This window comes from Pygocentrus nattereri, chromosome 27, assembly GCF_015220715.1.
Source record: "Pygocentrus nattereri isolate fPygNat1 chromosome 27, fPygNat1.pri, whole genome shotgun sequence".
Taxonomy (NCBI): Eukaryota; Metazoa; Chordata; class Actinopteri; order Characiformes; family Serrasalmidae; genus Pygocentrus; species Pygocentrus nattereri.
Genome location: NC_051237.1, coordinates 20,110,652 through 20,130,261, shown reverse-complemented (window position 1 = coordinate 20,130,261; position 19,610 = coordinate 20,110,652). Strand labels below are relative to the sequence as shown.

At 38.0% G+C, this 19,610-nt stretch overlaps 1 protein-coding gene across 4 annotated transcripts in view; it reads right to left on the bottom strand.

Annotated features, from left to right (window-relative positions):
- LOC108425693 (RNA binding protein fox-1 homolog 2-like) overlaps positions 1 to 11,278 on the bottom strand; it is a 59,894-nt gene extending 48,616 nt beyond the window's left edge. For all 4 annotated transcript variants that reach the window (XR_005129751.1, XM_037535325.1, XM_037535326.1 and 1 more), the window contains exons 1-6: positions 10,985 to 11,278; positions 9,666 to 9,929; positions 2,592 to 2,762; positions 1,806 to 1,961; positions 771 to 824; positions 216 to 308 (exon numbers count right to left, since the gene is read on the bottom strand). Coding sequence is in view for 3 of the 4 variants with exons in the window: in XM_037535325.1 (XP_037391222.1) it covers positions 216 to 308; positions 771 to 824; positions 1,806 to 1,961; positions 2,592 to 2,762; positions 9,666 to 9,902 (711 nt within the window). In the remaining variant the exon portion in view is untranslated. The remainder of the gene's footprint in view (positions 1 to 215; positions 309 to 770; positions 825 to 1,805; positions 1,962 to 2,591; positions 2,763 to 9,665; positions 9,930 to 10,984) is intronic.
- Between the last annotated feature and the right edge of the window lie 8,332 nt (positions 11,279 to 19,610).

Sequence of the window (19,610 nt, the reverse complement as noted above, 5' to 3'; positions counted from 1 at the left end):
AGAAATGGGATTGGGCCTGTTTGTTTAAAAATGTGCATATTCAAATATAACATTAGCTAAAATAGCTAACGGGATTGTGTGTGTGTGTGTGTGTGTGTGTGTGTGTGTGTGTGTGTGTGTGTGTGTGTGTGTGAGTGAGTGAGTGAGTGAGAGAGTGAGAGAGTGAGTCTGAGTATCAGCAGAATGAGACAGAAGCACACAGTAAGGATGACTACCTCGATCTTCCTCCCCTCCACCAGAGTCCCATGGAGGTGTTCTCGAGCTTTCTCTGCATCTGCACTTGACTCAAACGTCACAAACCCAAAACCCTGTGGAGATTTAACATTGACAACGGCCTGCATTAAAAGAAAATGTTAAAGCCACAGTTCCTTTGTAGCAGCCAAGATAGGCTTAGTGTGCAAAGTTTGCTTTCATTAGTGTTGAAATGGAGCTACAAATTTATAAGGTAGCTAATGGTAATGATGAGGCATGTAATATATACTTTGGTATTTAGTGAGGTATAAGCATTCATTACTTGTCAGCTACATTAGCCTCACGTAAATCTAAAGATTTACAAATATGGCCTAGCTGATCGAATACACACGATTAAAAATTCTTTAAAATCAGTGTTACATCATCAGTAGCCTTAGCATGTTGATGTGAACCCCTTTCTATTGTGACCTGACATCAGCAAAATTACAGTCAGGAACACTGTTTAAAAACAAAATAGTTGAATCATGCCTTAAGCCTGTCTGAGGCTGTCAGAGTCTGCTGAGCTGATATAAACTCACCTTGGATCCTCTTTCATTGAAGATGATCTCCACATCCAGGATCTTCCCAAATTGCTGTAAAAGGAATGAAGCAGGATCAGCTGTTCAAGATTTCCATGCAATCCGAACAGTTACTGTTTTTGTTCTCCAACAGATTTTGCTTTAAATGCATTATTTCAAAAGGAGATATTATAAAATATTCTTGTTTTTTTTTTCCTTTATGTAACAAAACCAATTCAAATTCATTGTTATATGATCATTTTCCAACTTTGTAATTAAAGAGTCTGTTTTAATATTGTAACTTTAGGACAGATATACATTCCTGGTTTAAACACCCTCATTTTTCCAGTTTTTATTGACATTTAAGCAGCTGACAGTTAAATCCAGTAAAATGGTACAACCATTTACAAGTGGTAAACTGCCAGAGGTAAAAAAAAAAACAAAAAAAAAACAAACAATAAACTGAAAAACAGACAGTTTAGTTAGTGTCATGGGTCATTGCCTGGTGCATTTATTGCCCTGATTATTTACGGTCTTGTTTATTCACTCCCTGAATGTATTTATTGTTTATTCTGTACTCTGTACTCATACTGTTGTGTATCTGCACTCTATGCAGTCCTGTGTAATGTATTCCTGTTGTGTGTTGCTTCATGTGGCCTGAAAAATTACAGTTTGTGTAGAGTTAGGTAGCTGATGTCAAACATAAAAATTTGCTGATAATTTGATTTTTTCTATATCAATAGCGTACAAAAATTAGCTTCTTTTCTACTGCTGTTTGCTGTGCTTGTAATGCCTGCTACCAGATACTTCTCATACTGTGTACAGTGGCATTTAGTTTTTCTGTACTTCTATCTTTTAGGTAAACAGATAAGAACCTCTGACCAGAGCACAAGACAGGCTCTACACTGCCTGCTGGTGAAGTACAGAGTACAGACATGGCGTAAATATGAGACTTGTTCGAGACAAGATAAAGTTCTTAATGAAAGTTCAAATTTACTTTCCATTTTTTACGATTTCAATACTATTTGAAGACTCAAACCTTGGACTTATGCCTACCCCAAACATCTGTTGCAGGTCTGGATCCCGGAAACGGAAAGGAATATTAGATACATGCAGTCGCTTTGCTGTCATTTTAGACTCTGGTCCCTCAGCCCCTGTGCCACTCCCACTGCACTGAGCTCCACCCTCAGCCTGAGATGAGCCGTTTGCCTGCTGAATAGAGAAAAAGTACACGTCCACATATACACACACAGCAGGCTTAATTACAAGCTTCTAGTGTGGACAGAGGATTAGTGTCTAAATAATGCATGCAATAATAGAATACACAAAACACAATGCAATATACAATAATAGAAGCTCTATTACTGTGCTTTAACTCCCCTCTGAATACCTTTGGGATGAATTTGACTGCATGCCAGGCCTTCTCCTCCAATATTAGTGCCTGACTTCACAAATACTCTTCTGACTGAATGGGCACACATTCTCACAGACACACCCAAAACCAAGCGCTGACCGAACAGGGGAGGGTGTTATAGCTGCAAAAGCAGGGGGCAACTCCACATCAATGCACTTGTTTTTGGAATGGGATGTCCAATCAGCTCACATAGATGTGATGGTCAAATGTCTACATATTTTTGGCCATACAGCGTATGTAAATTGATGAAAAAAATACATTACCACATTACAATGTAGGAACAAGTGACATTAATATATTCTTGAGTCTTGTCTGCACAGTTGGTCACAGTAACCACTGAAGCTCCAATATAGCCTTGTCCTGTATGAGCTAGTGTCCCTCTCACACACACACACACACACAAACACAAACACACACAATTTTCTTACAGGTGTGCTGGTGGGGGGTGTGCTGCCATTGGCTGCTGGTCTTGGCTCCACTCCTGCCGGTGCTCCAAACTCCACCCCTGAGGGTGACACAGTACTCACACCGTTCTGGGAGGAGGTCAGGCTGAATGAGGGGGGTGGGGCTGCCTGTCCATCTTGTACATCTGAAGAATCCTGGGAATGAATTGGGTTAGTGTCAGATTTCTTCATGAAACATTAACACACATCTATTCATTACTGAGCCTCTGAAAACCAGATATAGTCTCACACACATTCCATACACCTCTGAAGGCATTTTGTATTCACAATGGATGAGTGTACGCACATGGTCAAACACACCACACACAAAACTACACAAAAAGGCAGACTTATTCTTCAACTCTGGGTCTACTCTCTAAGTTAATCTCCTTACTGAAAGAGAATTAGAGGAGTTATTGTAGGTTGACTGGAGGTGCCCGCTTATTTTAACCTTCATCCTTTATGTCATGGAGCTGCTATGATTTACAGAGCTTAATATGACTGCTCTATAAAGCTCTATGGAGAGCTTTGTACAGCCACTGTGATGAATACAGCTTTACAGAGATGCTGTGATGAACACAGCTTTACAGAGCTCCTGTGATAAATACAGCTTTATAGATCTTTGTATAGCCACTGTGATTTATAGAACTTTACAGCAGTGCTGCTCTGTAAAACTCTGTAAATGATGCGCTGTGATTTATGGAGCTTTACAAATCTTTACAGAGTCACTGTGGTCTCTGAGTCTTCTAAGTAACGGGAACATACGGCTGCATCTGCCTGAGTGGACAACAACATGCAAGTCCTACAACATGCATTCATATTCATTCATACAGTGACTCACACCCTCTCACTCTCACACACACAATAGAAGTTGGAGGTTATAAAAGGAGAAAACCAACCAGCAATTTGTTTTTTCTCTCTTTCAGCCCCACTTTTCACTCTCATCACTCTTTTAACCCTTTCTCTGCCCCTTTCTACTCTTTCATCACCAATATCTCTCCCCTTTTTTGCACTCAACTAATTCTCTACTCATCTTCTTTTTCTCCCCAATCTTTCACCTTCACTCTCTCTCTTTCATCTACTTCCTCATCCTTCCATCCCTCTTTGTTTTCTCTACACATCCTGTTTCATCTGGAACTGATTTTCGCCTTGCCCCTCGTGCCTCATGCCCCTAGGGGGACTTTCTACACACACCCAATAAAAATATGCATGCACACACAGACACACACATGCGCATACATTTAATAGCTTAGGATTTCAGCGTAAGAAATATACAGCTTTATGCACAAGGCTGCAATGGCTTTATACACTCCAGTCACATGGAAACACAAAATATTCAGCCTTAACCCACACCATATTCTTACACATACACCAACACACACAAACAGAACACTGAAATTACATTGTGTACTTTAAGTCTAAAATTATTTGGAGGTGGGCAGAAAAAAAAGAACATTGAAGAATAAACAGTAAAAACTGAACAGTGAAACGTCTATGTAGGGAAAATGGAGGGAAAGAAGAAAACAAGTGAGGGAGGTAAGGGGAAAAAAGAGAAAGAATTTACCAACATCTGGAGTCAATCACCTGACAGCATGGAACAAACGAGAGGGGGGAGGGTTTACCCAGACAGAGGACAAAAAATGAAGAAAAAAAGAGAGCGATGCAAAACTAAGTTTCCAGAAAGAAAAGACCAAGTAAGTGAGAATAGGGGAATAGGAAGCAGCGAGATGAGTCACAGCAAAGGAATGTGATTTATATTTTTCCTTAAGACACACACACACACACACACACACACACACACGCACACAAACTAAACTTTCTATTTCAGCAAGAGATGCTTCAGTGAGCAAATTAAACCAACGACCAAAAAGGCCAGATAAAACACTGTGTGTGTAAGGGGTATAAAGGCAGACGTTTTAACAGGAGATCAGCAAATGGTAAAGGAATGGTGTGTGACAGAGGAGAGAGTTCAGTGTTTTCAGTATGCAGCTAGCATCTGTTCACAAGCACACACACAGACACACACATGCACTCACACAGCTGTGCCTGATGTGTTCAGTGCCTATAGTATGTTTAAAGTGAGTCAAATGGACATTGTGTGCATTAGTGTGAATTAAAGCAATAGTTTGGTTTAAACATTGAGTAGTTAAGTCAAACAGACACACTTATGTGGCTTCTGATACTGTATGTCACATTGTATGTACAAAGACAGACAAAAAAGTAACTACACCAAAGGTTTTTTAAAATTTAGCCCAATAATTTTGTTTTAAAATGCAGGTTTCACGATTCAGTGTTTTTACAAATTTGAACAAAATTCGATTGAACAGAATGTCTATTCTCCTTGTCAGAACACCATAGGGAGTATTTTATTATAATTTTCAGGGCATGATTTGGTTACAGGTCTGGTTTAATGATCTGTAGATCAACAAATCCATGATAACACACAAGCTTGAGTGTTCTACTATTTTTGCACAACAATACTACGTAAACATTAATTAAAAAAGATCAAAAAGCAAATAAGCTGTGGATATTACATCAAATGTGTTTTAATATCAGCAATTGCCTCCACCAAAAAAGCATTGGATGCACAGTGCAGTAAATGTGGTTTTATATATGATTGATTGAAGCGTTCTATCTGTGTTCTTACCACACACTGTGGCACACATAGGATGCTTCACAGCCAATCAGATTGTAAGAATATAAAACCAACTTTATCTCACTGTGCATCTGATGCTACGTTTTTGGAAGATGTTTTTTTTTCTTTATAACTGTACAACTGCATCATTTCACTAAGCATCAGAGACCAAGGAACTGTGCAGCCAACCATCAGTACATTTCTACTTTACCTCATAAAACACATAACATTCTTTTCTCCTTACATACATGTTCATAATTGATCAAAACTCCATTCTGTCACTCCTGAAAGGCAGAAAACTTGCGACAACTAAAGATGTTTCAAAAAGACACTTTAGTCACTAGGGGACCTTCCAAACATATTTCCCATGTATTTAGCAAAAATAAGTCAAAATCATACCAAATCAATTGTAGTGGCTTCCATTAAGTCTACCACAAATTCCAGTTAGGGGAAGTCACTTTATAAAAAATTATCTAATGTGACTTTGACTTATTTTAGCAAAACACACAGAAAATAAAACTTTTGGACATTTATTTCGTGAGAAAGGGATGAGGAAAAAATTACATTTTGTTTATAAAAATAGAACTATACTAATGGCTATCTACAAAGCAGTCATTAATTAACAACTGCTGCTTAGCAGAATGAGACAGTTGTTGGCGCTTCTTAACTCTTAACTCTCACCATTAGAACAGTGGTATACATTTTCAAAATGCATGCTGTGATACTGCTAGTTTTCAGTGATCAGCTAACATTTAACATTACCTTCTCAGATGCTTATTCATTTTTAATGTGGAGATTAAGAAATAACGTCACCGTGTTGAAAATGACATTGTCCGATGAACTGCTCTCCAAAGTACACTATGTTGCCAAAAGTATTCGCATGTCTGCCTTTCACACACATATGAACTTGAGTGACATACCATTCTTAATCCATAGGGTTTAATATCATCTTGGTCCAACCTTTGCAGCTATAACAGCTTCAACTCTTCTGGGAAGGCTTTCCACAAGGTTTAGGAGTGTGTTTATGGGAATTTCTGGCCATTCTTCCAGAAACGCATTTGTGAGGTCAGACACCATGCTGGATGAAAAGGCCTGGCTCGCAGTCTCCACTCTAATTCATCCCAAAGGTGTTGAGGTCAGGACTCTGTGCAGGCCAGTCAAGTTCTTCCACACTAAACTTGCTCATCCATGTCTTTATGGACCTTGCTTTGTGCACTGGTGCGCAGTCATGTTAGAACAGGTAGGGGCCATCCTCAAACTGTTCCCACAAAGGTGGGAGCATGAAATTGTCCAAAACCTCTTGGTCTGCTGAAGCATCAACAGTTCCTTCGAGTAGAACTAAGGGGCCAAACTCCTGAAAAACAACCCCACTCCATAATCTCCCCTCCATCAAACTTACACTTGGCCAAATGGCATCAGACAAGTATCATTCTCCTGGCAACCACTAAATTCAGACTCATCCATTGGATTGCCAGACGGAGGAGCATTATTCATCACTCCAAAGAACACGCCTCCACTGCTCTAGAGTCCAGCGGCGGCACTTTACACCACTGCATTCAACGCTTTGCATGGCGCTTGGTGATGTAAGGCTCAGATGCAGCTGCTCGGCCATGGAAACCCATTCCATGAGCTAATCTGAAGGCCACATGAAGTTGTGATATGTAGCGATTGACCCTGCGCACTATGCGCCTCAATATCCACTGACCCCATTCTGTCCCAATCGCTTCCACTTTTTGTAATACCACTGACAGTTGACTGTGGAATATTTAGTAAAGAGGAAATTTCATGACTGGATTTGTTGCACAGGTGGCATCCTATCACGGTACCATGCTGGAATTCACTGAGCTCCATGTGGCCCATTCTTTCACAAATGTTTGTAGAATTCAATACTTTGGATAGATGAATGAATACTTTTGGCAATATAGTGTACATATCTGTATCTGCAGTGTGTGTATTAGGTGTGTTTCCAGGTGTGTCTGTTCAAAAATGACACTCCATAACACTTAATATATATATAAAAAAAATTCAGGCAATCAGAATGAATAGCTCTTTAAAATTGGTGTGACTGTACACCACAAATACTGATCCTGGAAACTAGTCATCTCTGATTATGACTGATTTCTTTCTTTAGTTTGTTATTGGCTATTAAATGACCAAATGAAATTAATGTAATCCATCGTTATTAGCTTATAAGTATATAGTACCCAAAGTTTCTTCACCTTTGAGATTAGCTGTTTAGGTATTTAGCTATTAGCTATTTAGGTGCACACAACTTTTAGCTATTGAGTAAATCTCTATGTCAGACAGCACAAAATGTGTGCATTATTAGATAAATAAATACAATTAACCAGCTGAAATGGTTAATAACTTTGCCTAATTCACTGTTCTCTTTTTATTACCAGAACAACATTTAACTCTATAAGATACAGAAATATGCATTCACATTAATGTTTTAGCTAAATCCAAAACTTGTTATCAAACATGTATAAAACATCAGTTCCTTAACAAAGCATTCTGTGTTATATATATTATGGTAAGCTAAATGAAAAGTGCTTTACTGCAATGGCCAAACAATTAATTACTTAACTAATTATACTAATTATTTATCAACTTTACTACAAATTAAGCATTTATAAAAAACTTAACAGTTGTCAAATCAATAAACTATATGTTACGACTACGATAAATCCCCATACATTCAATTGCTTCAGGTGTCTAAATCAAAGTCAAGTCTGGTGTTTCTGTAACCACCGTTACAGTCCGTGAGGTGCGAGACAAAAACGGTCATTTGGAAGTTGTCCTTACAAGTCAACAAAAATAAGTAAGCCTGTACAGAACAGGCTTATAATGGTGCCACACCAAGTTCTTTTAAAGTGGATTTACTACTTTGGCAATAGTTTGGTTTCATGAAGTTCTTTCAGCATTTCTGACCACCTGTTTTAGTGCTAAATATACACAGTTCAGCTCATGGGGAGTTTAGCCATTATCTGGCAAATTAAGATGCAGTGCAACACAGTGGCCTAATCCACTAACTAGCATTCGGCACGTGGTCTGAGCTTTGACCTCTCTATCCCTGTGCCATTACAGCCAAACATCCAACAACATGTATTAGGCTGGTTTAATATATTTACTTCATGATTAACATGGCAGCATGACCATTATCTATAAAAATTGACAAATGTGTGGACAAAAATAGACAAAATTATGGGGTATAAGCTTTCTGTACATGTTAGCCACATAGCTCCAGCACAAAAAAAAACAAACTTTAGACATCAAACATTTTATCAGTAACATATGCTTTAACTACTGCTTTAAGTTCCACAGTCAGACTAGCATCCATCACTTGAGTTCTCTCCCCATCAGTCTTTCTCTCTAAGTAATGTACTTTCTCCTGTGCTGAAAATCTCTCTCTCTCTAGCCAGTTATTCAGCTTTGACCTCTGCGATCGATCGCTTTGATTGAACTCAGCTTCCTCAGCACTGTGTGACCCATCAGCTTAACCACTGGACACACACAACCCTCTTTAACTCCTGCTTCTGTCATTCACTGATCCAAACTGTGTGTAATTGGACAGATAAGAACACGAGCAGGTCTAGCTTCAGATCTGTGTATGTAAGAAAAAACAACCAATTAAAAAAAAAAACCATACAGATAGTGCCAATTACACACACTCACACAAACCCACACACACTACCACAACACTGCTCAAAATAGCTTAGCAAAAGTTTTAATGGACTTTCTGTGCAAATTGCAAGCAATAAAATGAAAGCATTTTAAATCAATGTGATTTTTCCGTTCCAGAAGCATATGTGCATCAAACTGACATTTTGGCAATGAAAATGTTTTATGTTATGAAGTTATTAAAAAAAACTCTCTCACGTGTGTGAACATGTGAAGCCCTGTTTTTGGCACAACCTACTATGAGGAAATTTTGTTTTACAATACATAAAATACAATTTTATGTATTTACTATTTTTATTATCATCATTCATCCCCACAAGGAACCATTACACGTGAAATTATGTTCTCTGTCATACAAAATTTGTACAATTTCCATTTAGAAAAGCTGTGGGCTCTCAACTCCTCCTCAGTCTTGCCACTCCTCTTCGCCATGCTGTTTGTGTTTTTGTTATAAAATCAATATAATAAAAAATAATAAAAATAAAAATAATAAATATTTGGGATGGAAACTTGCTATTGAAAACTGATCATTTACCATTTTACAACAGAAACCATGCTTTTTAGCTATGCTGGAATGTTTGGTAGAGATTTTTCTTGAAGCTGAGATACATACAATGCATTCGGCATTCATGTATGCTTATAATGAACAAAGCTGACTGTGAATGGGCTTAAAGTACACTGCAGTACCAGTACACACACATGCACACACACACTTCCACAGTGGTCACTCTCTCTCTCCTTACGTGTCCAATTTCTCCGGCTTCATCCATCCTTGGCCGTTTACACTCCGCCCCAGCCATCTCAGACCCAGCAGCTGGTGTGTGAACGAGAATGTGTGTATGTGTGTCTGGCTCTGGGTCACCTCGCTTCAGTCCTCGTATTGCTCCGGCAGGGCTGGTTGTGCGTCCAGCAGCTGCAGGGTCAGCATCTACCATCCTCCGGCTAACCGGCAGCATTACAGCAGTTACGTCCGTTGACATTAACACTGAAGGACACGGCTAAACCATCTGTTTATAAGATAAGATAAATTTCACTGATCCCAAATGAAAAAAAAGTACAGCATACAAGCAAAGACTAAAATGCATGACGTCTCAAGCACACGTAAACATATATAAATATCTATACACTGAAGAAGAAGAATTAACATATATAAGTATATATGCATAAAGCTATAACATGCATATAATATGCATTAAGATAAAATAATTAATATTACATTTAATTTGTAATTAAATATAGGACTATTTTACCAGAACCCTGGGTTTATTTGACCCCTAATTCTAAAATGGTTATCCTCTAGCTCATTTATTTGACCCTAATCCTGATTCTATTGTACCTTAACTCTGTGTCTATTTTACCCCTAACTATGGGTTTCGTTTACTCATAATCCTGGTCCATTCTACCTCCAATTCTGGGTTTATATATGTCGATAATCCCTGACTCCGTGTGTCCTAGTGTGGGTAACTTTAGCCTAAACTGCTCCCTCCTAACTGACTCCTGATTCTGTTGATGTCTGTTTAGTTCAGCGTTCAGCAAATTCCCCTCACATCCCTTACACAATCATATGAGTTAAATCTCTTAAAATCTGTCCTCGACCCTTAACCCACGGCCAAAATACGGGGAATAAAATAAGAAGGCAAAAACGACTGAGTTTACCCCAGATTAGAGGGCTTTAGGCCTATGTTGTTGAGTGATCAGAAGCCTGAGCCTAATTACAGATGGATTTTAATGTCTTTAGATTATGTCTCAAAAACAAAACGGTGCCGTTGACAAAGCGAAAAAAGCTCAAGGACGATGAGAGACAGACCTACAGAGCACTTCGAGGATCCAAACGTTCAGGTTTAGCAGAGGAAATACAAGATACAGCAGAATCATTATCCTTTATTTGTACCACACACGTTCAGGCCTTGTCCTCTGCGTCTTTTCTCTGTCTCTCTGTGGGTCTTATTTCCCTGCCGTAAAACCTTGCAATGCTAACGAGGCTCCTGTTATTCTTTTAACACTGGGTGTCTGGTAAAAAAGTTGAGCAGTTAAAAAAGATCACAAAAAACACATCGCATACCTGCGTTAGCCTCTCCCAGCGATAAAACAGTAAAATCCCATGCTGTAATCCGGCTGTATAGACGTGTTTAAATCGGAGAATAAAGGCAGTCCGCTTGTCTCCGGCTAATTAGCTCCATTCCCCTTTTGCTGCCCCTGCAGCTGAAAACTGCGCTGGATCCTCGCAGTATTCGATCACTTACATACATTCAGTGATTTGGAGGCATGAAGTGTGCTTAAAAGTGCTTTATTCGTTTTACTGGTTGGTCCGTTTATCTCTGTGCTTCTGCAGTGTGAGTGAAACGAGCCTAGAAGCCCAGAGACTCACACATACACTCCTCCTCCTTCACCATGACCCTCCTCTCTCCTCCTCCTTTTTCTCTCTCTCTCCTTCTCCTCCTCCTGCTCTCTGTCCTCTGAGCTGCTGAGTTTCAGTGTCTCCATCACTGCCGTCCTTATAGGTCAGGAAGACGGACGCGAGTGTAACAGATTGTGTGATACAGTCTGTTTTTCTCTTAGGATGAATGTCTTTTGTCCCCACTACCACTCTCCCTCCACACACACTTAGTGTCAGTGAATAATGATCAGTTTATTCATCTAAAATGCGTCATTTGGTTTTTTTTCAGCTTCACACTGTAAACTAATATATAATAATATTGAGGGGAAGGGCTTTAATACAGATCGGGGGAGGGGTTAATATTCGGGGGAGGGGTTTTAAAACCGACCAGGAGGGGATAATGTTCAGGAGGAATTGTTTTAATACAGATCAGGAGGGGCTAATGTTCAGGAGGAGGTGTTTTAATACAGATCAGAAAAAGTTTATTGTTGACGGGGTGGCGCTCTGATGCAGAGCAATAAAAGAGCTTTGTTATAGAAAGGGAGGGGTTTAATATATAGTGGGAGGAGTAAGGTGCAGAACACACTGGGTTTAATACAGAATGAGAGTGGCTTTGATGTAGAAAGGGAGAGAATTCAATATAGAGCAGGAGAATACAGAATCGGTAGGGCTTTATAATTACAATGGAATTTCATTTAAATAATACAAAGTTCAATTTTTCAAAATTCAGAAAACTAAATCACTTAGATGTAGACAGTTAATCAGGATGTTTTGATATGATATGTGGAAATTTTGAAGAATTTCCGGAAAAGGTGGAATTCCCATTTAACACATTAAAAATACTGCTGAGTTCCTAAGGTGACCGGTGTCCACTTCTGGTGGTGATAGATAGAAAAAACAGAGGAGGTCTTGACTTAAACGGGAATTCCACCCAATTTTTTTAATATTTTGCAAAATTTGGTAGTTGATTGTGTTAAATTACTGTCATCAATAAAATGGACCAAAATTAGAAAAAATTGTGGTTACATAGACTTCCATCGCAAATTTGTCTACAACAGCAGTATATCCATTTTATTTTTTGTTATTTGTTATCCAAAACCTCCAACAAACCTACTGTAGATTATGGCAAAATAATAGTGTTAAAACAGGAAATACTAATTTTCTTTGTCGACTATTTTGAGTTACAAAGCCTTGCATGTACCTCTTTGGATTTAAAAAACTCATATTTTGAAAAACAATACTTTATCTCAAAACTATCATTAAAAATCTCATACATCAGGCATTATGTGTACTTGTAATGTAATGTCTGGTTCCTATCCTCACCACAATTCTGCGAACGACTCTGTAAGTTTCTCAAGTACGAAGCATTTCACATCGTACTTTCACTTCAACATCAGCAAACTGGCATGCTGCAGTGTTGTCCAATCTGAATCAACCCCAGCCAGTCCACAATAATAAAATCCTTTCTGATTGCCTCATCCTGAATACTAGTGTACCTCAGAGCTGTGTTTTGTCTCATTTGTTGTTCTTCATATATACAAATGATGTGCAAAGTAACATCTCTCTCTTTTTAAATATGCAGTATGTAGATAGTCCTGTTTACTGCTTGTACACCAACAGTCTTGTCTTGTGTACACATAAAACACAACAGTCTTGTGTTTGAAGACAGCGTCCTGGACCTTAATGTCATCAAGAGCTATGTATAGGAGGCAAAATAAAAGAGGGCAGGTCAGGTCTTGCACACAAGTCAATCAGCATGAAACGTATAGAAATGGAACAAGTCACTCACTTCAAATATCTAGGAACAGATCACCTTTCAAGATAATGTGAATTACACCTGTAAGGAAGCAAGGCAACATCTCACTCTTCTCAGGAAATGAAAGGGCTTTAATACCAATAAGCACACCATTACTGTAAATTCTCAATTTTTGTCATTTTTTCTTTTTTTTACTATTTGAAAATTGCAGTTACATTGTGTTAAATTGCTACGATGTATGGACAAATAAAAATGGACCATAATTGAGAGTGTCCTGACATTTCGTATTGCATCATGGTATGTTAACCTCTCAATCAAACAGAAGAATTCAAGAATAGGCAAAATAATCCACCAAAAATTCTCAGAATTTACATTATTTTACCATCAACAATAAATTATATAAAACTCGGAAGACACATGTAGGTTTACTTGCACTTTTAGATAGTGAACAAAATGGCTATACTGGTGTTGTAAACAGATGCGACCTCAGTTCCTATCATCAATACTGTGAAGAAATTTGAGCCTGTAAATTTCTCTACAATTAACTATTTCATTGTGCATCTGATTAATGTAATTATGCTGAAAAACTGAATAATTGGTGGAATTTCCCTTTAAGGCAATATTTTTAAATGAACAAAAAAGGTACAACCATCATTTTCCTCTACTGTACAGGTATTTATTTGTGGTGTATTTAGATTTTACCGCTACGCATCACTATATTTAAAAATAAATAGCTATTCTAATATAAGCAGCTATTCTATTCACTATCCATATAAATAAATAAAACAAAAAAATGAGTTTTCTACGGAATGTTGAAAAAGATAGAGGAGTGGGAAATTCCATCCAGGTTTTATCTGAGAACTATAAAAAATGTTTTTATCTTCCCAGGAAACTATCATAAAACAATGTCTCAGGCAACATTCAGTGTATTTGTTGTATTTTATGTAGCTTTTAGAGGCTTAAACTCTTTAAAGATCTGGGACAACAACCTCTATTCCAATGAAGTTGGGTTGTTGTGTAAAACATAAATAAAAACAAAATATGATGATTTGCAAATTCTTTTCAACCTATATTCAATTGAATACACTACAAAGACAAGATATTTAATGTTCAAACGGATAAACTTCATTGTTTTTTTGCGAATATTCACTCATTTTTAATTTGATGCCTGTAACACGTTCCAAAGAAGTTGGGACAGGGGCATGTTTACCACTGTGTTACATCACCTTTCCTTTTAACAACACTTAATAAGCGTTTGGGAAATGGACACTAATTGCTTTGTAGGTGGCATTCTTTCTCATTCTTGCTTGATGTACAACTTCAGTTGCTCAGCAGTCCGGGGTCTCCGTTGTCATATTTTGCACTTCATAATGTGCCACACATTTTCAATGGGAGACAGGTCTGGACTGCAGGCAGGCCATTGTAGTACTTTTACTACGAAGCTACGCTGTTGTAACACATGAATGTGGCTTGGCATTGTCTTGCTGAAATAAGCAGGGATGTCCCTGAAAAAGATGTTGCTTGGATGGCAGCATATGTTGCTCCAAAACCTGTATGTACCTTTTAGCATTAATGGTGCCTTCACAAATGTGCAAGATACCAATGCCATGGGCATTAACACACCCCCACACCATCAGAGATGCTGGCTTTTGAACTTTGTGCTGATAGCAGTCCGAACAAACCTTTTCCTCTTTGGCCCGGAGGACACGACATCCATGATTTCGAAAAACAATTTGAAATGTGGACTCGTCAGACCACAGGACACTTTTCCACTTTGCGTCAGTCCATCTCAGATGAGCTCAGGCCCAGAGAAGCTGGCGGCGTTTCTGGGTGTTGTTGATATATGGCTTTCGCTTTGCATGGCAGAGGTTTAACTTGCACTTGTAGATGGAGTGACGAACTGTGTTCACTGACAGTGGTTTTCTGAAGTGTTTCTGAGCCCATGTGGTAATATCTGATACAGAATGATGTGGGTTTTTAATGCAGTGCCGTCTGAGGGATCGAAGGTCACGGGCATTCAATGTTGGTTTTCTGCCTTGCCGCTTACTTGCAGAGATTTCTCCAGATTCTCTGAATCTTTTATTATGGACTGTAGATAATGAAATCCCTAAATTCCTTGCAATTGCACATTGAGAAACATTGTTCTTAAACTGTTGGACTATTTGCTCATGTTCACAAAGTGGTGAACCTTGCCCCATCCTCGCTTGTGAACGACTGAACCTTTCAGAGATGCTCCCTTTATACCCAATCATGACACTCAGCTTTTTCCAATTAACCTGTTCACCTGTTGAATGTTCCAAACAGGTGTTTTTCTGAGCATTCCTCAACTTTCCCAGTCTTTTGTTGCCCCTGTCCCAAATTCTTTGGAATGTGTTGCAGGCATCAGTGAATCAGAGTGAATATTTGCAAAAAACAATAAAGTTTATCAATTTGAACATTAAATATCTTGTCTTTGTAATGTATTCAATTGAATATAGGTTGAAAAGGAATTGCAAATCATCGTATTCTGTTTTCATTTATGTTTTACACAATGTCCCAACTTCATTGGAATTGGGGTTGTAGAAACCTCCTTTTTTTTGCCTTAACTTAAGATCTTACAGGTCAAGATAAGATAAGAATTCTACACTAAGATAAGATTAGCTTCTGTAATATGAATTTGTGAAAGTTTTATCGTACAGCATCTTATCTCATCTCACATTAGAAAATCTTAACTTACTCCATGGAATTTTGCGAAGCTGCCAACAGGTAGTCACAATGCCACAGGACAAAGTTACTGAATAATGAGGTTGTAACAGCATTGTGACAACCTTGTTCAAGCCACGTACACAGCACCTCCTACTGATCATGTTAAGGCTATCCCTTTCAATCCCTTTCATTCTTTAATGTTCGAAGATTAATGAATATAATGTACCATAACCATAAGAATGACCAGGAGGTAGCGGTTTTGTGCCTAGATGCCGAGAAGGCATTTGACCAAATAGAAATGCCATACATGTTTAGGGTGCTGGAAGAATTTGGATTTGGTCAACGTTTACCCTACAGATAGGGATTATTCTTTTTTCTCACAGCGTCACAAATCTTACTCTAGAATTGACTATTTCCTGCTTGATTCAAACCTGATATCAAATGTGATCTCCACCAAATATCACAATATACTAATCTCAGATCATTCCCCAACATCATTGGTACTTGACCTCAATCATAATCATAAAAACCAAACAGGTTTTATTCCAGGCAGGTTTTCACTCTTTAATGTTCGAAGATTAATGAATATAATGTACCATAACTATAAGAATGACCAGGAGGTAGCGGTTTTGTGCCTAGATGCCGAGAAGGCATTTGACCAAATAGAAATGCCATACATGTTTAGGGTGCTGGAAGAATTTGGATTTGGTCAACGTTTACCCTACAGATAGGGATTATTCTTTTTTCTCACAGCGTCACAAATCTTACTCTAGAATTGACTATTTCCTGCTTGATTCAAACCTGATATCAAATGTGATCTCCACCAAATATCACAATATACTAATCTCAGATCATTCCCCAACATCATTGGTACTTGACCTCAATCATAATCATAAAAACCAAACAGGTTTTATTCCAGGCAGGTTTTCATTCTTTAATGTTCGAAGATTAATGAATATAATGTACCATAACTATAAAAATGACCAGGACGTAGCGGTTTTGTGCCTAGATGCCGAGAAGGCATTTGACCAAATAGAAATGCCATACATGTTTAGGGTGCAGGAAGAATTTGGATTTGGTCAAAGTTTTATCTCTTGGATTAAAATTTAGTATGCAACACCGTCCTCTTCCATCCTTACAAATCGAGATAGGTCCACCTCATTTCGACTGCAGCGTGGGACGCGTCAGGGGTGTCCCCTTAGCCCACTCCTCTTCGCAATATGTATTGGACCCCTTGCAATCTGTATTCGATAGCATGAAACTGTCAACCCCATCCATCTAGGAGGTGTGGACCACCATCTGTCTTTATATTCTGTCTCTATATTCACATCACCCCACTCTGAGAGATTATAGTTTTTTCTCACAAGTACATCACTCCCACTCCTACTTGGATTACTTTTTAGTCAGTAGCTCCATGATGACGGAAATCACAGACACTCGATACATCCTATCACTATTAGTGATCACGCACCTGTATCTATGTCTCTGACACAGAAACGAATTACACCACCAACTAGGAACTGGAGATTTAATACATCATTACTTAAAGAACAAGATTTCATTAATTATTTTAAACGAGAGTGGGCTATATACTTAGAACAAAATAATCTGTCGGAAATATCGCCATGTGTTCTATGGGAAGCAGGAAAGGCAGTAATGCGGGGTAAAATAATTTCTTACTGCGCACATAAGAAAAATAAAGAAAAAACACTTATATTAGAATTGGAACAGAAAATTAAATCTTTAGAAAATGCCTATGCTGCATCACCACAAGAAAATATAATTAACAGCCTGAGGAAACTTAAATTGGAATTAAATGAAATACTTGATAAGAAGACACAATTTATGTTGCAGAGGTTGTGTCTGGAAAACTTTGAACATGGAAATAAATCTGGAAAATTCCTGGCCAATCAGTTAAAACTGAATAAAGAAAAAACAGCTATTCACTATTAAAGACTCGGTTGGTAATATTACTCATGACCCACAACAAATAAATAACTCCTTTAAAGACTTTTATGAAGCCTTATACTCATCACAGATTAATCCATCTGATGCTGAAATTGAAGAATTTCTTAATGACATAAATCTTCCTAAATTAAATGAGGATCAGATTACAACTCTTGATTCACCATTTTCATCATCTGAATTCTATAAGGCAATACAGCACCTTCCAAATAATAAAGCCCCAGGCCCAGACGGTTTCCCAGCAGAATTCTATAAAGAATTTTGGCCTGTGTTAGAACCTACTTTTTTCAGGATGGTGACTCAAATCAAGAATAACCACACAATCTCTCCAAACATGAACTCGGCCAACATTAGCCTGCTTCTTAAACCAGGCAAAGACCCAACACTTCCATCTAGCTATCGCCCAATCTCTCTTATTAATGTAGACCTTAAAATTATTTGCAAAGTTCTCGCAAGAAGATTAGAAAAAATCACTCCATATATTATACATTCGGACCAAACAGGTTTTATCAAGGGCCGGCACTCGGCCGATAACACACGCCGACTAATAAATATAATAGATTACTGTTCCATTAACAAATTAGAAAAAATAGTAGTCTCTTTAGATGCAGAGAAAGCATTCGACAGGGTAAATTGGAAATTTCTGTTAGCAGTTCTACATAAATTTGGATTTGGCCCATCCTTTATAAACTGGATCGAAACATTATACAGCTCTCCAAATGCACGGGTTAGGACAAATGATCTTATCTCACAAAGCTTCAGTCTGCAGAGGGGAACTAGACAAGGTTGCCCACTCTCTCCCTCAATGTTTATCATCTTCATTGAGCCACTAGCAGCAAAAATCCGACAGAATGTAAACATCAAAGGAATCCAAACAGAAAATACAGACCATAAAATAAGCCTTTATGCTGATGATGTATTACTTTTCCTTGGGAACTCACAAACCGCTCTTCTAAAGACAATCACACTTATAGATAAGTTCTCATCTGTATCAGATTACTCCATTAATTGATTCGAGTAAATCAACAGTTTTGCCTCTGAATTGTAAATTTCAGAACATCATAACTACATCACTACAGTCGGGCAACATTAGATATCTAGGTATAAATTTTTCTCCCAGGCTGTTAGATCTGGTACGACTGAACCATATTCCTCTACTAAAAACAATAGAGGACGATCTCAAACGTTGGAACTCTCTACCTATATCTCTCATGGGGAGAGTTGCCACAATAAAAATTATGATTCTGCCTAAAGTAAATTATCTGTTCTTAATGATCCCTAATAAACCTTCTATTGCTTGGTTTAAGTCACTAGACTCATATATTTCTAAATTTTTATGGAAAAGTAAAACATCTAGAATAAGCTTGAAGACTTTACAAAAGCTAAAATGCAGCGGTGGTCTAGAACTACAACATTTTTATCACTATTTTTTAGCCAATAGACTACAGTATGTTTCAAGGTGGATGAAATCAAACCGTTCAGACAGTCCATGGCTGGATCTGGAACAAACACTCTGTGGGAAATTGAAAATATCTGACTTACCTTTCATTAGCTCCAGCATTAAACATTACAATTGCTTTAAAAGCCTTACAATAAGCACCACCCTGATAGCCTCGTGGGAATTCTTAAAGATGGCTAAGTCTTCACTAATCCCTTGTAAATTAACACCCATTTGGAACAATCCTGATATATGTCGGAAAAAGACAGTCATTTTTCAGAATGGCAAGAAAAAGGAATAAATAATTTAGAACATGTTATTCATGATGGGACCTTTATTTCATTTGAAGATCTTATTTTAAAATATGAAATTAGCAGTAGCAAATTTCTGGAATATCACCAATTGGGGTCCATCATACAGGCACGATTTAATCTAAATAATCTAAATCTAGGTGTGGATAACAGACT